Genomic DNA, 18,166 nt, shown 5'->3' with positions numbered 1-18,166 from the left:
AAAAAAAAAAACCCACAAGAAGTTCCAGTGACATTCATCCTGCAGTTCCTGTCCATCTGCGTATTTTTAAGTCACAATTAACCATTTACGAATACAAATTATATTCGTTATTTGACTTTAGCAGATGTTTAGCAAACATTTCTCTTCATCCTGACATGGAGAACTCCTGCAGAGAATACACGTACACGATTATTCATTTCTCTTCTTTATCTTCACACCTAGGTCTGTCATCTTTGCTGTGGCAAACAGCTTTAATGTGGAGTTTGCAATAAATTCAAATTCCTTCATAATCCATCGCTACTCTTGGATTAGATTAGAATATTGACAGATGAACCTCTCATACTACCGTCACATATCAAAAACACAAATGTGCACAAGTTTTTATTTTGTGTAGTTAGGACAGTGCAAAACATGCAGTTATACAAGTTTAACCCCAGAAGAAAAGAACAGGTTGAACTTTCATTTCCCTGCAGAGATGTGAAGCAGCACTGGCATGAAGAAAGAAGAAAAAAAAAAAAAAGCAGAAATTGGATACATTTGACCTCAGGAAAATATTCTACTTCAGCATTTTGCTCTCAATTTCTGTTGGTGTCAATGTCTGCCTGAGATACAGTAAGGCATTGATGTAAAATTCAGAACACCTGAATTACTCAACTTTCTTTAACAAAATGGAAGGGTCTTTTCTGATTACAGAGGAAAGCCTAAGGAAAGGAAAAAGCCTAAAGACAAGGACATCAGTAGGTAGATCTGTGCCGTATAAGACTATTTCTGAAAAAAAACTAAAATTTAATAATTATCCAAAATACTCATGACCATGGCCAGTTACTTGACACTCAGATGGTGATGGGGTGAGAGAACTGGGAAGAAGGAGGACAGCAAGAAGAGTGCAGAGATACTGTCCTGTCATTACCTCTGTTCTTCTACCATTCTTCTTTGGTACTATAAATGTGCTTTTAATCTTAAATAATCTGACACTGCAGAAATGCCAGATTTAAGCACCAATTTGATTTTTCCAAATAATATTTACTTTGTAACTTTAAAGAAATTCAGTGTTCAGTACCATTCAGTTATTCATCAGCCAATATACAGCTATTACATGGCTACTTTACAAGGAGAGAGGAACACAGAGTGGCACAGCACTCATGGCAACTAATGGCTAAGAAGTAAGCTGGATAACTAGCAATAGCATTTGTTGTGCTTACTCCAGGCCGTTTGAAATACACTGCCAGCAAAGCCTGGTGGTTTGGCTATTTCCCAAAAATGGTCTCCAGAGCCAGGTAAAGGAAAGGAGGAGGAGGACACACAGGAGATGGAGAACAAAAGTTTGATAACTTTTGCTATTAATAACAAAAAAAAATAGGAAGGAAGGAGATTTCCCCCTTCCCCCTTGCTCTGTAAAAGAATTCAGCATGATATAGAAAGCCCAGCAAAAGCACAGCATTCTTTCCCACCAAGAGACAAAGCCACAAAGAGGTAAAGAGAAATGGGTGGGAGCCAGTATTCTTCAGAGCAATCCAACATGACTGAGCTCAGAGGCAGGCCAGCTTCAGACTGAAGCTGAAAGTCCAGCTTTTAGGATGAGCTAGGTCAGCAGCACAGGTTAATGGTGCACAAATCCAAGGCTGTTGTGAGATGTCGCAAATCAAGGATGTTCACGAGATCTCTCAGTCTGATTAGACTGTCATACTCTTTATAAAATCTCAACATTACCCTGGAGAGAAAAATCTAGCAGGAATTGGCCATATCTGAGAGGTAATCTCAACTGCAGAAATTTAACACAAAACATTATGAAACCTGAGAGAAAAAACATTCCAAAGGGTAAGAACAGCTTGAGACCATCTTCCATTGTTAAACTGGAGATCATGTGGAGATAAAGAATATGAACTTACATGTACCTGTGCCAATAATCTCATAGTAATCTCTCAGGATATGTTCTTCTGAAATAGGTAACAACAGAAAATTATTCATGTATAAGCAATTAAAAGAACTCTCTTCAGTCCCTTATTGTATTTGTGGGAAAAGAGGGAGTGACAAAAAAAATGCAGCATACTTTCTGAATCAGACCGAAGAACTGGGGGCAATGCCCTTTGACACCTAGCCTTTTTTTTTTTAATTTAATCTAAAGACCAACAAATCAAACCCTTAAGTATTAAAGCTGTGCTCATCTGGGAATTCCTAATTGCCATTTCTGCGGGCTGAGTCCTTTGCTATTTGGTTAAATATATCAATTCCTAAAAAGCATCAGCTCTAACACCTGCACAGAGCTTTGCCTAAAATCCAAGGCAAAACCTATTTCCATTACTAAGGATGAAATACCAAATAAGATTTGCACATTTTGCCCACCTCAACGTTTTCAGCCAGTCTCTTCTGACAGGAAGGGAAGCGAGGAGTTGTGAGCACGCCTCAGCTGTTTGCATCAGCAGCGCAGCAGGCAGGCATGACAGCAGAGAGCACACTGCGTGCCGGTCTGTGCTGCTGCCAGGGACTCTCCTGGGGGCCCTGAGCTTTGCCTCCTGGTCTCAAATACCCCCTTTCTGATGGGAGTTTTACTTTCCTTAGAAAAGATGAAGCGTCTAGATGTGTTGCCATCAAGTTACATCTTACTGACTTACGAAGTGTTTCTATTAAGAGCACAACATTGCGGGGCCATCAAAGCTCATTCCACGTAATTTCAGCTCACTGATTCTACTTTAAAAGCAGTTAATTGCTACAGAAACACATCTCCAAATGTCGGAGATTTTATAAACTGTATAAAAAATTCATAAAAATTCAGAGATCCAAGTCCATCTTTACTGATGCCAATACAAACTTCCAGTAATCAAACCAGTAATAGAAAAAGTAGCTCTGATTTCTAATTGCTGCTCCTGACACTTTGGTTCCTTACAGCTGTGAACTATTTTGCTTTATTAATTCTTCCTGTTTCAACATGCTCAGAGTTAACAGAATTATAAGAAATGTAGTTGTTTTCACACGCCTAGTCAGCTCCCTGGGGAGCTGGGAATGAATTGAATTTGTTCTATATACATTTTTAGGGTATATTGTCTTCTCTTGAATGTGAGACATTTGTATCATTTGTCTTTATTTTTAAAAGTCTCCTTACATCTCCCCAGAGAAGAATTAATAATTTAAAAAAATGGATATGAATATTTACAAAAAATTACAAAGAAAGTGACTTATTTTCAGAAAAATAGAAATTCTATAATTTATTTTTAAAATTTGTGTAGCTTCAAATCTGAGCTTCTCAGACCATTACATTTCATAACAGTGCCATCTACTGGACGAGGACCACAAACTAAATCAAAGAACATTTCTTCCCCTTCCATTTGCAGTTAAACCAGTGCTTCACTCTGAAGCTTTTCCTTTAATTACTGGTATCCAACATCTCCTCCAAAGGGCAATACAAAACAGATATGGAAAAGTAATTGCAGGAACCAGAAAGCTGATAGTGAGGGAACATTGCTGAAGCTTTCACGCTGCATTGTTTTGTTTGAATACAACAGTAGCCTATTATTACTATTTGGACCATTCTTCCTAACTAATCTGGGGTCATACTGAAAAGAAAACTAGAAATCTAAAGCATTGACTTTCAGGGAAAGAAATTTCTTCTTTCAGAGAAGTTAATTTCACTTGTTTATTTGCATGATGAGCACAGTCTCTGATAACAACTCTCCAAGTTTCTCTTTTCCAGTAGCATGCATAAGTAACTGATTCTACAGTTCGAGGACATTTTTAATTACTGTCTTCTGCTGCATTAGAAAATTTCTCAATTTAGACAAAGACACCACAGACTGTGTCACTGTCACTCTGCTACACAGTGTGTTTGTCAGGCAGTATACCAGAATTTGCACTTGTATTTGGATGCAACAGAAAAATGGCCCCAAGCTATACAACAACGTGCATCTCAGAATATGCACAGTTCTAAATTGATTGATGTTTATTAAAAGCCAGAACCTTCCGGCTGGAGAAAGACAGACATACTTGCCATTTTAAAATATTTCATCTTATTTAATCAAATTGGCTACCCAGAAGATCCCTTCACTTAATGACACTTCCTTGCAATTTGCACTTCAAATATATTTTTAAACCAATCAAAAATCTTTCACTTCATTAAAATTCTCACTTGGAACCTAAGGATCGCGGCAAGAAATTCAAAGATATCTTAAATATGCATATTAAAGATATCATTTCATTTTCTATTCTAATTTGTCCTCTAGAAAAACAACCTCACGATCGTATTCCAAACAGCCCAAATAACCAGCAGACTTGCCACCACAGCCACTGTGAGTAGGAGTGTAAAAATTTGGTATTCCCCGATGATCTGGCTAGCTTAGTAAAACCTTTTTGCAGACAAAGCAGAAGAGCTTAATTTAACTCATCACCAGACAGAATCATCAGTATATGGTGATTTCTAGCAAAGCCCTCTGCAGACATCTACAGCACCAGAAACTCTTCCAGAATGGAGAACCTCTTGGGATGAGAAACGGAGACTGAGAATAACATTTACAATCCTTATGAAACATGCAGATTTCCCTGGAAACCGACAATAATACTGATACAGTGTGAAGAGCGCACAGTCTTCACACATCATGTTATCTCATATTATTTTCATTCTCAAGTAAAAAGAGTGAGCTTGTGAATAAAAGCTCAGTTTGTCTTTTATTCTCTTCCCTCTGCTCTTGTGATGCAGCAAAGTGTAACAGCACTGTGTGATACACGTCTCCCTTTCAGACTTTTTACTTACTTATTTTGGCTGGATTACTTCTCTACATAACATTTTTTTTTTCAGCTCTTCCTGCATGTAGAACCATATTAGTGCCAGCCAGGAAAATTGTAAGCCTAATACAAAGGGAACTCCAATCTTGCACAGTATCCTATTTATGCTTTTAGACACTAGACATTCTGAAGAAATCTGCATCATGTTAGCCCAAATCCAATAAACAGAGTCAGTCTTAAAAATGTCACAGACAAGTAATAGTGTAAAGGGCTACTTTTCCCTTTTTATCCTGTTTCCCACTGAAAATATGGCCAGCCTAGATGCTGTTCTCCCTACCCTACTGAAAGGCAAAAGAAGAAAGAAACTTCTTGTCTTAAAACACTACTGCAGGACTTAATGAAGCCCTTCCTCTTAGTGCCAGGACACTTCCAGCACATGTTCTAGGTACTGCCTTGAAGCTTTGTACAAACCAGTCATAATGATGCCATTCACCTTCACATCAGCTGAATGCTCATCGTTATTATAATCACTTCAAACATCAGAAACTTAAAGCATTATTCCAAGAGTAATTCTCAAGAGTGTACAGTCTGTTGAACTCTGCTTTAACAAAATACTAAAACAGCCCATTCTCCTTTGCCTTATAGGACTGAGTAGTCACATGTTTTGTTTTGTTTTGTTTTTTTACTGGAAGCCTCTTTATTATCAACATAACTTAATCATTTCCATTTAGAATTTCATCTGAAGTCTCCTTTCCTAACCATCATTACTGCCCCTAGCGTTATCCCAGCAGTCACAGTCTGGCTTTTACACCTCATCAGTAAGGCCCAGCTACCCTATCCTATCACAATGGTTCAAAAATCTTTTTATGTAAAAAGTGACTGCATTCACACTTTGCAAAATGATAACAGGAGCTGAAAAGGAAACGTATTTAAAGAGACGAAACAGGTATGTGTAAGGATTGGACAGCTAAAAGGAAGGAAGTTTTTTCCCCATCATCCTACATGTGTAGTTGCAATGATTGGCATATGCCAAAAGAAATATATTTGCTCCCATCTCAACTCCTAAACCCAAATTTTAAGGGAGAACAAAACAAAACAAAACTGGTGAGGACACAGATGCACTGAACTATGGGATGGATTCCAGATGCCCCAACTGCACGTTGTTAGGGAAGCAAGTGAGCTCTCAGACGAAGGCTGTACATAGGATGCCCTGGAGACAACTAAACTTCTTTGTTTGAAAGGGCACGGACAAATTCTCAATAACTATTTCCCATCACACACACACACAAAATGAAATTCCTCCTTTGGAATAAAGAACAAAAGCAAACCATTTGAGTCTAGGAAACATGTCCCGAGTGCCAGGAGCTGTGTGAGGCAGCTGCCCACCACCCCTCCGGAGAGAAGCATGTGAGCACGCTGCCTCCCATGCACCTCTCCTCCTCCACCACCTGCCTGCAAGCATCTTAAGGGCTGTGCTGCTGTTCTGGGACAAAGAAGCTCACCACAACAGGAAAATGCACAAATGCTCCCAGTTCCTCTCTCGACATCTGCATTTCTACACATGCTTCCTGCCAGCTGCAAAATAAATATTTGTCTTATGGTTAATTGTCATCATTTCCACATAAGAAGTGCAGGCAGGGATGAAGATTGACTTAGAATAAATTAAATATTAAAAAAAAAAAAAAGAAGAAGGAAATTGTGATGAAATCTTTCAGTGTTGCAGCATGCCAGGCTTGTTGCCTCCAGAGCTCAGAGAATCTATGAGAAATAAGATAAGATACACAGTAGCCCTTTAAGACATCACTGCATTTGCAGTTCCTTTTTCACATGGCAGGGCCTGGAGTTCTTCCAAAGGCATTGCCTGTACATACACACTGACATTACTGTTGCATACGTTAGGAACACAGGGAACAGCAGAGCAACCAAGACCTCAAGTTTGCGATGAGATCTGTACCTTTTAGTGTGAGGTCTTACATTCTCATAGCTTAATATCTGAAGTTTGGCCAAAATATTTTCCTAATAGGCTAGCCCTCTAGGAATATTTCTTGTCATCTTAAAAGTCCCATGAATTAAGTACTTTTTTGGTCATTTTTTTTATATGGGAGTGCTGATAGAAATTAGAAACCACATCCTCCCTTAGTCTCAGTCATATGCTACCAGAGGATCTCATGCACTCTCTCTAGCAAATGTGTGACTGTGAGATATGAATTGGTGATCTCATTCCTTTGTAAGAATGCTAAAAAATATATATAATAATAATATATTCCTGTATACTACATGGAAGAGCAGTTCTATTACACAGCTCTCAAACATGAAATGTTGATTATGTTAGCTACATCTAAGAACAACTCTATACTAACATTGTCCTATTCCAAACTGCTCTTCCTCTCTCTTTTCTTCTTGTTTTTCTTCTGTGCACTACTCTAGGATGACCATCGTCCGCTGAACATAAATCTTTATGCAAATATCAACAGTAAAGATCAGCACTGTTTCCATATTTAGGACTTCCTCAACTGCTAGAGCCACTCCTCCAAGATCTCTTTAGTGCAACTCCAACAGCTAACTCGTAACAGCTTCATTTTGAAAAAAAAATGTTTTTTTTCACATTTCTGCTGTTTTCTTACTGTAAGCCAAGGACACTCTTTGCACATATTACAAACATTTCTAAATAAGAATCACTATTTCCTGTCTTAAAGTTTTCCTTCTCCTCTTCTAGCTCAAACTTCTCAGCAGATTCAGAATGCGACTGCAGACTGCAGAGGTAGGCTCTTTTTTTTTCAGTTTTGGGATATGGGCTGAAATCAACAAAAATTGGGAAAGGTATTTAAAGTGTCAAGAGCCTTCATGTAAGATTCAATCTTTTGACCCTACCTGCATTGAGATGTTTTGCAAGCTTCTATACAAAGCTAACTTTATCTTTACTAATGTAGACTCAAAATTGCTTGAAGATACCAAGATGTATTTTCTCCCTCTTGAAGAGCTGGAATTTATCTTAGACTGATTTATTACCAATTTATATGAAAAGACAAGGCAAGTTAGACAAGATACGTATTAGTGTTATCTCATAGAAGCAAAATAATTTGATACAAAAATCAAAGCTCCAATGGCTTCTACTTGAAAGTCAGAGAAGATAAAAGTTCGGTCTTCTTATGTGAGATTAACTCTGCCTGTTTACACATGGTCACAGATAAAACACTGTTTTCACTTTCAGGTGCACATGCTACCTCTTTACTAGCTTATAAAGTTACTTTCTCCTACAGTTAACACCCTGTAATATTTGTCGTTTATTCCTCAATTATTTTAATTGTTGCTGTCGTTCAAAAGTTTTTGTTTGGTTCATCCAGATACATCTGTTGGCTTTGTGCACATGTGCGCTCTTGTGTATGAAAGCAGGCATTTTTCATCAAGTGTTTGAAGTTCCACATTGATAATGAAAAACACGAAGTTGCGCTGCCTGTTACTGGAGGTAGAAAACATAGGAAAAAAATAAACATCTATTTCAACAGAATGAAGTATAGCTTGGTTGTCAGTGTGTTTTTGGAATAACTTGGGAGATTCTTGGATGACAGGTGAACTCACTCACAAGTTTCTTCTTTCCAGAGATACTTTCCAACCCCGTGCTCGCACCTCTTCATGGTGCTTTGGAAGTAGTGATGAAGCAGAACGTAAGCCTCTCCTGTCACTCAGACTCTGGATCTCCTCCTGTCAGATACACGCTATTTAAACACAGTCAGAAGGTATCTGCTATAAACAGGACAGACTTGACTCCAGCTTTGTTTAACTTAACGATCAATTCTGCCAGTGATGTGGGTGAATATAAGTGCAAAGCTGAGAATGGAATCCCCAGCGGTGAAAAATACAGCAGAATTCTCAACTTCACACTTCAAGGTATGTCTTGCTGTATTAATTCTCAGCACACTTTATTGGATACAAGGAAGAAATTTTTCACAACAAAGGTGGTGAGGCAGTGGAATAGGTTCCCCAGAGAATGCCCCATTATCGGAAATGTTATAAATCAAGTTGGATAGGGCTCTAGTAAAAAATATCCCTCCTTGATGATGGAGCTGAACTTAACTACTGCAAACTGCTACAGTTCCCTCAGGAGTCAGCAGTGCTGTTCTGGTATGTCTCACTGAATACTTCATCCTTTATGGCCATCTCTTTCTCTAATGTTGCTGTTTAATTCAGGGTCTTGCCTTGGAGTTTGTCCTGTAATCAATGCTGTAGTCTTCTCAGGTTTTTTTTGGTTTTTGTTTTTTTTTTTTTTGTTTGTTTGTTTGTTTTTTTTTACAGAGCCAGTTTCCAAACCAGTGCTGAGCTCACCCAATTCCCAAGCAAAGAAAGGCCAAAATGGGACCTTGTCTTGTCTCTCAGAGAAAGGCTCTCTCCCAATCACATACACATTCTTCAAAGACGGACAGAGCATCCAGCCCCCAGTGAAGATGCAGAAGAGGGAAGCAGCAGTGATTTCTGTACTTATCGAATCCTCTAGTGACTTTGGAATGTATAAATGCAAAGCTGAAAATCGCCTTCGCAAAAATCCAAAATACAGCAACAGTTTCAACTTCACATTAGCAGGTATGCATGTATCAAACAGTATATTACTGCCAATAAAACAAGCAAGGACAAAATATAGAATGAATACAAGTACTTTAGCCAGAAACTTTATTCCTGTAATATAGTGCTTAAAGTATAATTATTTTAAAAGTAATTTTTAAAACTGAGTTATTTTAAAATTAATGCAAAAAGACAACATGCAGCATAGATAGTAGGAGTATAGTTGAAGTGATTTTCAAGGATGAGTGTAGAAGACTCACTTTTAGAAGAGAACTTTGGTCCACTTCACTCTGCCTTGGGGAGATTCTAGTTTCCCTTTTCACTCTGATTGCTATGGAAGAGAAGGTCATGGACAGCAGCATCCTCCCTTCCTTCAGCTGTGGTGGTTGTGTACAAATTGCACTCTGAGTAGCTCTGTTAACCACAGCTAAACCAAAAGATGAAAGAAATGCAAAGTTGTGATTTCAGTTGGCAGAAAATAGAATATGAAATAACATTTCCTTACATAATCACTTTTTGTTTCTTTTTTTTTTTTTTTTTTCAGAGGAGAGAAGCAATTCTCAACCCCTGATCATTTCTCTTGGACTGATCTTGCTACTGTTAGCAATAGGATTTGCTCTGGCAATTCTATTTTTCGTAATTCCTTCATATAAAGCAAGTGAGTTATTTGAACGTCTGTTTCATTTTCTGGAGGTGCTGGGTCATGTCTTCAGCACATTCTAGTGTGCAAACATGTTACAAGTAGAGTTACAGATTTGGTATTTTAGGATGTTGTTAACTCTCCTGTTAACCAGCCAACGTGTAAAGACATTCAGCGTGAGACTTCTACCTACATTTTCCTTGGCAGGCACAAAATGAGGGAAGCAAAGGAATAGCTAAAATAAGACAAATATTGACAGGAATTGAGTGTTCTTGTTTCTAGTAAAGAAATTCTATTAAAAATGCCTATGGATAAGGAAAGATGTTGTTTTCATGATCAGTATTAAAGTATTCAAAAATAATATGGAGCTACTAATTCACCACTAATAGAAATTGATATATGCATGTGGGTGTTTGTTTTTTTTTTTTTCAGAAAAATTTACATCCACTAGGCACTCAACTGGCCTTACTTCAACAGAGAAAGTAGAAGAGCCAGAAGACTATGTCACATACGCAGAGATTGGCAAGTTCACCTCACTCTCCACATAGCCATGAAACTTACATGCAGGAGTTTGGTTTAAGAATGCTCTTGTACTACGCACAGCTAGTATGCAGCAATTCCTCTGCACAGTGCAGAAACAGCAGAAGGGAACACCTGCTAAGTGCGCTAACAGCACTCCTGCTGACCATGCCATGGCAGAGGAAACTCAGCATCCACCTATTTGGCACTGTCTGCCATGCAGCCAAAACCACAACTGGTTAAATGCACTGAAGTTACATACCAAAATCTACCATAAACAGAAATAAAATGGAGAACTGCATTTGGCAACTTATGGTGAGGACAGGAACAGCCATTACAGAAGAAAAGACAATTAGAGGAGAACAAGTAAAGCAGAGGTGCAGTGCCCATTTATAAAGAGCCAAAAACGGGCTACAAGCAAGTTGCAGCAAAACAAAACATAGATAGCCCCTTCATTCTGTTCAAAGTTATTCAGCATGTAACAGTTCTTTATTCCATGTTTCCTAAGTTTGTAAAGATTCTGTCAGCTCAAACTGAAATTACAAAGCAAAGCTAGACAACAGTCAACGAAGCAACTGATCTACATTAAGACAATTGCTACTTCCATCATAAAAAATATACAACAATAAAGACGTGGCAAGAAAGCCACAGTGCTATTATCTTGAAGTTGTCTAGATTTGCCTTATATGTGATTGTCAGCAAAGCTGTAACATTTCCTGTCACTAAATACCCAAAAATGAATCTTTGCCTTCCAACAAATCCACCTTCCGCTCATTCCAAGCAGAAATCTAGCTGGTCTGCTCCATCGCCTCAGTGCTCTCTGCAACTGCTCAGGACAGATATCAACCAGCATTCTACCCACATAGCTTGTAAGAAAAGTGAACATAGCTCTGGTAAAGCCCATGGGTGCTACAAAAAGCGTGGTAGATTTCACTGCCTTTTTTCACAATTAAAAAAATAAATAAAATGAAAACGCCAACTAAACAGTCACTTGTAACTGAGTTAACCACTGTTCATCTTTAATCCAGAGCCAGTTCAACCAGAAGAAGAATACGTCAACGTTTCTGCTATTAGAAGAGCAGATGAACAAGGTGAAAACCTTATTTCATACTAGTGGAATATCCAATGTGCACCAATGTTTGGGGTGTGTGGGGGGGAAGACCAGGGCTGGAACAGCAGAGAGTAGAGGTGAATAGTAGCAGTTACACACTTAAACTGCTAACTGACCATGGAAAATTAATACAACTTTATCTAAGCCAGAGGGGAAAAGATTCAAGAGCTTAATTTTGGAACCATGCAGGAGATGTTACTAGCAACCAAGTTGCTGATGGTGTATTAATTCTTCTGTTGCATATCTTGACTAAAAAAAGAATCATGAATTATTTTACTTTTTTAACAGAGAACAGAGCATATGCTACAATCTATTCGAAGGTCCTCATCAGAGATGGAGCACAAGGTAAAGATGTCCTGCGTGATTAACTCAATTTCATATTTGTAAAGAATCTTACAGTTCTCACATATTTATAAGTACCACCACATCTGCTCAGAGATAATGTTTAGATACTGAATGCCTGGCCTAAATTTAACAGATTGCACAGTTAGTTGACTATTACTAAGGAAAATCCTTAAGTAATACTGCAGTTATAAAACAAAATGCCTAACAGGTAAGTTGGAATCACAAAGAAACAAATAGCAATCCTGTAAAATTAACAACTGTTTCATGTCCTTTTTTAAAATTCTTTCATGGCCAAAAGGCCAGTGGAGTCACTGTCAGGATAAGAGTGAATCTCCTGTGCTTTTAACAATTATTCCTGAAATAAAAACTGGATTGTATATGAGCATAAAGTCATCAAGTCTTTAGTCATCACAAAAAGCTATTTCAACTTTGTTGTGCTCCAAGGCACACGCTAGAAGATTCGTATCTGACTTTTGTATCTGCTGTTACCCAGCAGTAACCATAGCAGTTTCTCAGTTCTCAGAGTAAAGTAAAACCAAACAGAGAGAGTAAAACCGAAGATGAGAAGGACAACAAGGTTAGCCCTGCTGAAGAGGGACAAGGCTGTCTCTCTCCTCTTCTCAAGGTAACCTGGAAGACCTAGATTTGACAGAAAACAGATACATTGTTAAGTTTTAGCAGAACTCCTTGCAAAATGGCAAAATCTGTGACCCTCAAAATCATTTCAGGCACAGACATTTACAAAAGTTACTTTTATTAGACATATTTAAGTTTATACATTTTTAGCCGATGCTATATACTTAATTAAAAAGTCTTTCAACCTAGAAATGTGCATCATTTCCTTCATAGTAGTGTCTCTGCTTCTCAGCTGGACCACTCCATTCTCCAGAGTAGCATCACTTATCAAGACCATGAAGAGAACACTCATCTCATCGTATCTGCAAAGAAAAGATCACATCTATTGCCACTTTTGATGTATGAAATTTCAGATAAGTTATGTATCATAACCTGTATATATTTATTTTGGCTATAATGCACTAAGCTCAGTGTCAAGACACTCTTTTTCTTACGAACATTCCTTGCTGTCCTGACTACGTTTCTTTAAATTATTACGTTACTTTAGTACATTAATATAATAGATTATTAAGTAACATTTAAAGAGTATTTTTATAGAAGTGATTATTCTGTTATTTAATAGCCAGATTTTGAAGACTACTGTACATGAACCAATAATTGTATCTATTTTTCATATGTATTTTCTCTGCGGAAAAAAACTACTCATCAGTATGCTCAAGATCAATAGATAAGAACAGTGACACGCTCAAAATGTACTGCTGATCCACAAATCATGCATGAAGCGTTCCGTTGGAATATTGGTTTTTATTTGCACAAATAATTCCACCACTTACATCATTTAGACTTGAAGAACTTTCAAGTTCAAAACTAGACACAGTGTGCCAGCTGAAGCAGTGCTTAAGGACAGAACACAGAACTGGTCCAGATGCAAAAAAGAGGAAGACAGAACAGTTCTGCAAGTTTATGACTCATCTTAAGCAATTTATTCTCATAGGAGAGCCTCTAAAAGACATCTCTCAATTCCAGAGCAACAACCCTGGAAGAGGTATGAAAGGCTAATGTTTCATTCAGTTCCTAAAATGTTAACCGCCATTGCTCCTTCTAATAAAAATCAATGGAATCTGAGTTTTTAGTTCAGACAAAAGCCTTTATTCATGTGGTTACTGCATTGGATGACTTCTTACTGAAAAAAGCACATTTTTGCTCGTTCAAAGAAAATCACCTTTCACCTTTGTAGTTTAACTTACTAAAAAATGTTTCTCCTTACTTTGTGTAAAGCTGCTCCAGAGACACCTGGGTGGTTTCGAGATAACCCGGCCACACAGAAATTCTGTTTTCTGATAGTTCATTGAACAATCCTTGGCAAACCTGCGTTCATTTAAGAAAAAAAGTAAAAAGAATGACTTTGAGAGTTTGAAATTCTAGAAACTAATCAAACTCTATTACTTGCAATATTAGCATTCCTAGTTGGTGTTAATTTACTGGCTGAAATGATCTCATAGTGGAAAGTAGTTTGGCAATTAAATCTCAACTTTTATTTTAAAAAAATCTATCAGCCTAAGTTTCCTCCCTTCTGTGGTGACTGGCTTAATGACTGACTTAAGTTAAAAAAAAACCACATAAAACCATAAAATCTGAAGATGTGATCCATGAGTTAAGATAACTATGAAAGATTAAGAATCTGAGAGGGATTTTGTTATTTATTTGCCTTATTTTTTCAAGAAACAAATGCAACTTACTAACTTACTAACAGTACTAAAAGTCATGTGCTAAAGCAAAGAAGGCATCTGCTTCCCCACTGACTGTGCTCCTTCAGCATGATTCACAAGCTCACTGTGGAGGAAGCATTATGAAATATGTGCAAACATGAATCTCAGAACTGAAATAGCAGCATGACTTTCCCCAGCATAAACAGCACCTGGCTTAAAGCTGAAAGTTACATGGGAAGTTAACACTACATATTAAAACATGTTCTTACAACATACCTGTCGCAGCTCTGTTGTTGGACCTTTACCGACATCCAAAGCCACTTTGATAGGTGTTAAACAAGGATGAAGTTTAAGTACCTAATAATTTTACAAAAAGCAAGAGATTACTAAGTATGGTTAGTATGAACGTTTAAACACAACTGCAGAATATTATAAAGTCATTTGAAAATTTTTCACTGAAATGAAGCAGCTTTGCTACTCAAGGTTCTAAATACACAAAATTTTTTCTTACAGCACAAAATCCTGAACTAGAAAAAAGCAAGCCATATTTCAGATACTCAGTACATACGGCAACTAGCTTAGCACGATGTAAGTTACCATTCTGGCTGAGTCCCAGAAGAGATGAAGATGTGTTAGCAGAGCTCCATCATCTTAAGTGGGACTAGGGAGATCAAAGAGACAGCCCACTAGACAGTCGCTATCCAGCCTGCTGCTTATTCTTAAAGACAAACACCTGTTTGATTAGCAAGCATTGTGTGAATGCTAGCACTCTAGCTCCAGAAAACCACGGTCAAGTAGGATTAATGATGATCCTTGAGGGAAAACATCTCACCGCTACCTATAACCCAGCTTTCCTACTCTTCTCAGAAACTCCCAAACTCTGCTGGAAGAGACAATTTCCCCAAGCATTTTCTCTCACTCTCTAAGCAACTACACTCCAGTTCCTCTCAATTACACCACTTATATGGCAAAAGCTTACAGATCATCAGAGAGAAGGTGCAAAAGGAAAAGTGATCTCTGAATGAGAGAAAAATTGCTTATGTGGGTAAAAAGGACTACAGAAGTAGTCCCATGGGCCCAGTCTATTGCTACCAGTGAAAATGGTTCCGCCTGCACCTCCTGGGGAAGGGAACAGGGGACAGAGACAAGGAAGAAACAGATATTTGAATTTATCACTTCCTCTATGGATTATTAGGTTTGCACTAAACACAATGCTCTCAAATAACAAAAGCACCTTGTTGCTTGCTTTCACAGATGCATTGATCTCTGCTGACCTAAGGTGTGATTTGTGGTATTCATGCCCAGTACTTAAGCACATCCTTTCCCTCCACATCCATTCTCCCTTTTGCTAGATACCTTTCTCTGCGAATTTTTCTTTTTTGTCAGTGGATTCTCAGCTAGCTGTAGAGAGTCAAAGAGATACGCTAATGCTCCTTGGTCCAGATTTCCACTAACAGACAGAACATGAGGAAGAACACTCTTCCTTCCATCCCGGCCCTGATGAGGGGAAAAAAAATAAATTTAAAAGGCCAAAAACCAACCAACCATGATAGGATGAGTACCTGAAAGACTGCCTCAAAGGGCCTGTTATTTACTTTAAATGTATAAGGAGGCACTGACCTCAAACAGCCTTCTCACTTTCAGACATAGTTACAATCAGTTGCACTTCAAAGTTACTGGCAACCTTAGCACGTAACAGTAACTCCACTAGTTTGTAACAAAGAAAAGAACAATACAGCTCATTGCTAATTTCAAATAATTAACTCCACGCATGAACAACATAGCATTGCTATTTTATCTCCTGCTGAAAATAAGATCTGCCAAGGAAGGTCTGACAGCAGCATATCAATTATACTGATTTTACCATAAAAGAAAAAAAAAATAGTCACATAATAAACAACTGGATCAGCAAATACAATGTTTCTCTCATCTTTACCATAAAAGATTCTCAATACAGTAAGGTAATGCTTACCAGTAATTTTGATCTATCCCCTGGATACATCTGTAACAGTTCAGTGTCACCAAGGTTTTTCAATGTTTCTATTGTTTCTGTCCCCCAGGGAAAGTCATAATGCAAATTAAATCCCCGTCTTCCTTCTTCATCCTGAAAGTCACTGCTGCTGAAATTGGATGGGCCTACCGCAAACTGAAAATTAAAGATATAAGAGGTGTTCTACTATTGTGCATGCTGTATTAACTACAAAAAACAAATTCATAATGCCAACTGAAGCTTATGGTTCACAGCAATTTTATCTTTTTTTTTTTCATAAATTGAAACCCAAATGACTTCAATTGTTTCACAATATTGTCTTCCCTAAATCTTTGCCTTTCTGCAAGTGTGTCACAAACCACTTAATGGGTTTGTCATCATCTTAAGTAGTTTTTCAGTTTCATGCAAGAAATGTATGTATTTCAGTGACAGTAATTGGCAATCCAAGAACCTATCAAGGTGCCTATTTCCCCTCTCCTTGAAAAAACAAAGGAGCAGACCAAGATCAGCCATCTGTACACCATTACCTTTCTCCACCATTGCAGCCTCTGACGTAACCAATAATCGAGCCACTGTCCTGCAGTTCGGGGAGAGCTAAACCATGTAAGTAACGATGTAGTCCTTTCGCCTATTCTTTAAACAATAGCAAGGTCAGCAAGTTAACTCCTTCAAAAACAACAGGGAAGAAGCAAGAAACAGTTTTCAAGAATAATCCAAATTGAAACAACTACGCATACTTCATTTAGGTATGGATAGGGATTTATCACTCTTTACTAGTCTACCTTCTAAGTTTTTCGTTGTGTTGCTCACTTCCTGGAATAGAGTGAAAACACACTCCAACTTCAGCAAGGCCACACGGCAGTCTCTTGTTCACAAATTCTAAGCAGCTAGCGTATTGTGCCAAAGCACCTGCCAAAAGACAGATAAGTAATTGCAGCAGCCACAAGGTGTTTTAACTATAGCGGAAGTGAATACAGTATGTTAGTTCATCCACAAAAGGACACGAAGGCAGTGTATGAACCCACTGCTACATACTGCTTATCTACGCCATTAAACTATCTTTCACGTTCTGTGGACACGAGCTCAGCAGCTCACAGCCTGTAACGCTGGGTACCGTGATTTCAGCGGGCTTATCCCCTAATTACAGGGCAAAGTGTCAGATGCGCACTTTGACGCTGTGCTGCTCAGCTTCCCGAGAAGGCCGCGTACAGGCGGCAGCAGATGAGACCTTCCCAGCGCACTGCCACAACCCGAGAACGAATTCCCCTGCAGGCAGCTGCGAGAACGGCCGGAGCCGGTGCCCGGGCTGCCCGAGATCTCCGGAGCGCCGCCTCGGCCCTGCAATGACGTGGCTCTGAGGAGGGACCTACCGGGCAGCAGGCTCTCCCGAAGCACTGCCGCGGAGCCTAGCGCTTCGTGCAGAGCCGCGCCGCCGGGCTCCCGACTACAGCCCCCGCTCTGGAGAACTTCGCGCAGCGTTTCCGAGTGCAGCAGCCGCAGAGCGCCCTGAGCCTGCGGGGCTCCGGCGGACGGGCAGCCTTGCAGCGGGGAATCCACCGCGAACACCTGCTCCCGGCGAGCCAGCACCGCGTCCCACCACTGCGCCGCCAGGTTGCCCCGCAGCGCCACGCCCAGCGGCCCGAAGCGCGGCGGGCAGCCGGGGAGCTGCGCGCTCCGGCCCTGCGGCTCCGCGCCGCCCCGCAAGAAATGCCGCCTCCGGCACACCTCCAGCAGCAGCTCCTCCTGCCCGCTCGCCGCTTCGTCGCCGGCCGCCGCGTAGGGCCGTGCCGGAGGCCCAGCCTCCGGCCCCCGGGCGGTGAGCGGCCGCCGCCTGAGGCGAGTCGGGCTGCGCAGGCTGCTCCCCTGGCGGCACAGCGCCATGTTCCCCACCGCCCTCACGGCTGAGGAGGGGGGCGCCGCGAGCACCGCGCACGCGCCACCTGCCGCGCACGCAGGAAACGGGGCTGGCGCGCGGTCCTGCACGAGGCAGAGAGGAACATGGCAGA

The 18,166-nt window shown here is 39.7% G+C and overlaps 3 protein-coding genes across 3 annotated transcripts in view; 1 reads left to right on the top strand and 2 right to left on the bottom strand.

The window, feature by feature from the left end:
• Positions 1 to 9,668, bottom strand: part of PECAM1 (platelet and endothelial cell adhesion molecule 1) — a 39,008-nt gene extending 29,340 nt beyond the window's left edge. Inside the window, exon 1 of the mRNA XM_021414760.1 lies at positions 9,531 to 9,668. The gene's annotated coding sequence lies outside the window, so the exon portion shown is untranslated. The remainder of the gene's footprint in view (positions 1 to 9,530) is intronic.
• MILR1 (mast cell immunoglobulin like receptor 1) lies at positions 96 to 13,586 on the top strand. The gene is made up of 9 exons (XM_021414799.1): positions 96 to 7,338; positions 7,430 to 7,474; positions 8,314 to 8,601; positions 9,007 to 9,291; positions 9,815 to 9,928; positions 10,343 to 10,432; positions 11,458 to 11,520; positions 11,829 to 11,885; positions 12,754 to 13,586. The coding sequence occupies exons 1-9, from the start codon at positions 7,305 to 7,307 to the stop codon at positions 12,777 to 12,779; spliced, it is 1,002 nt and encodes a 333-aa protein (XP_021270474.1). The 5' UTR covers positions 96 to 7,304; the 3' UTR covers positions 12,780 to 13,586.
• POLG2 (DNA polymerase gamma 2, accessory subunit) lies at positions 12,623 to 18,148 on the bottom strand. The gene is made up of 8 exons (XM_021414794.1): positions 17,531 to 18,148; positions 16,943 to 17,069; positions 16,688 to 16,793; positions 16,143 to 16,316; positions 15,527 to 15,667; positions 14,447 to 14,527; positions 13,729 to 13,829; positions 12,623 to 12,823 (listed from the first exon to the last, which is right to left on the bottom strand). Exons 1-8 carry the CDS (start codon positions 18,039 to 18,041, stop codon positions 12,658 to 12,660), a joined length of 1,407 nt encoding a protein of 468 aa, XP_021270469.1. The 5' UTR covers positions 18,042 to 18,148; the 3' UTR covers positions 12,623 to 12,657.

The sequence above is a fragment of the Numida meleagris genome, chromosome 17 (assembly GCF_002078875.1).
Source record: "Numida meleagris isolate 19003 breed g44 Domestic line chromosome 17, NumMel1.0, whole genome shotgun sequence".
Taxonomy (NCBI): domain Eukaryota; kingdom Metazoa; phylum Chordata; class Aves; order Galliformes; family Numididae; genus Numida; species Numida meleagris.
This window is presented reverse-complemented; position numbering and strand designations above follow the sequence as displayed.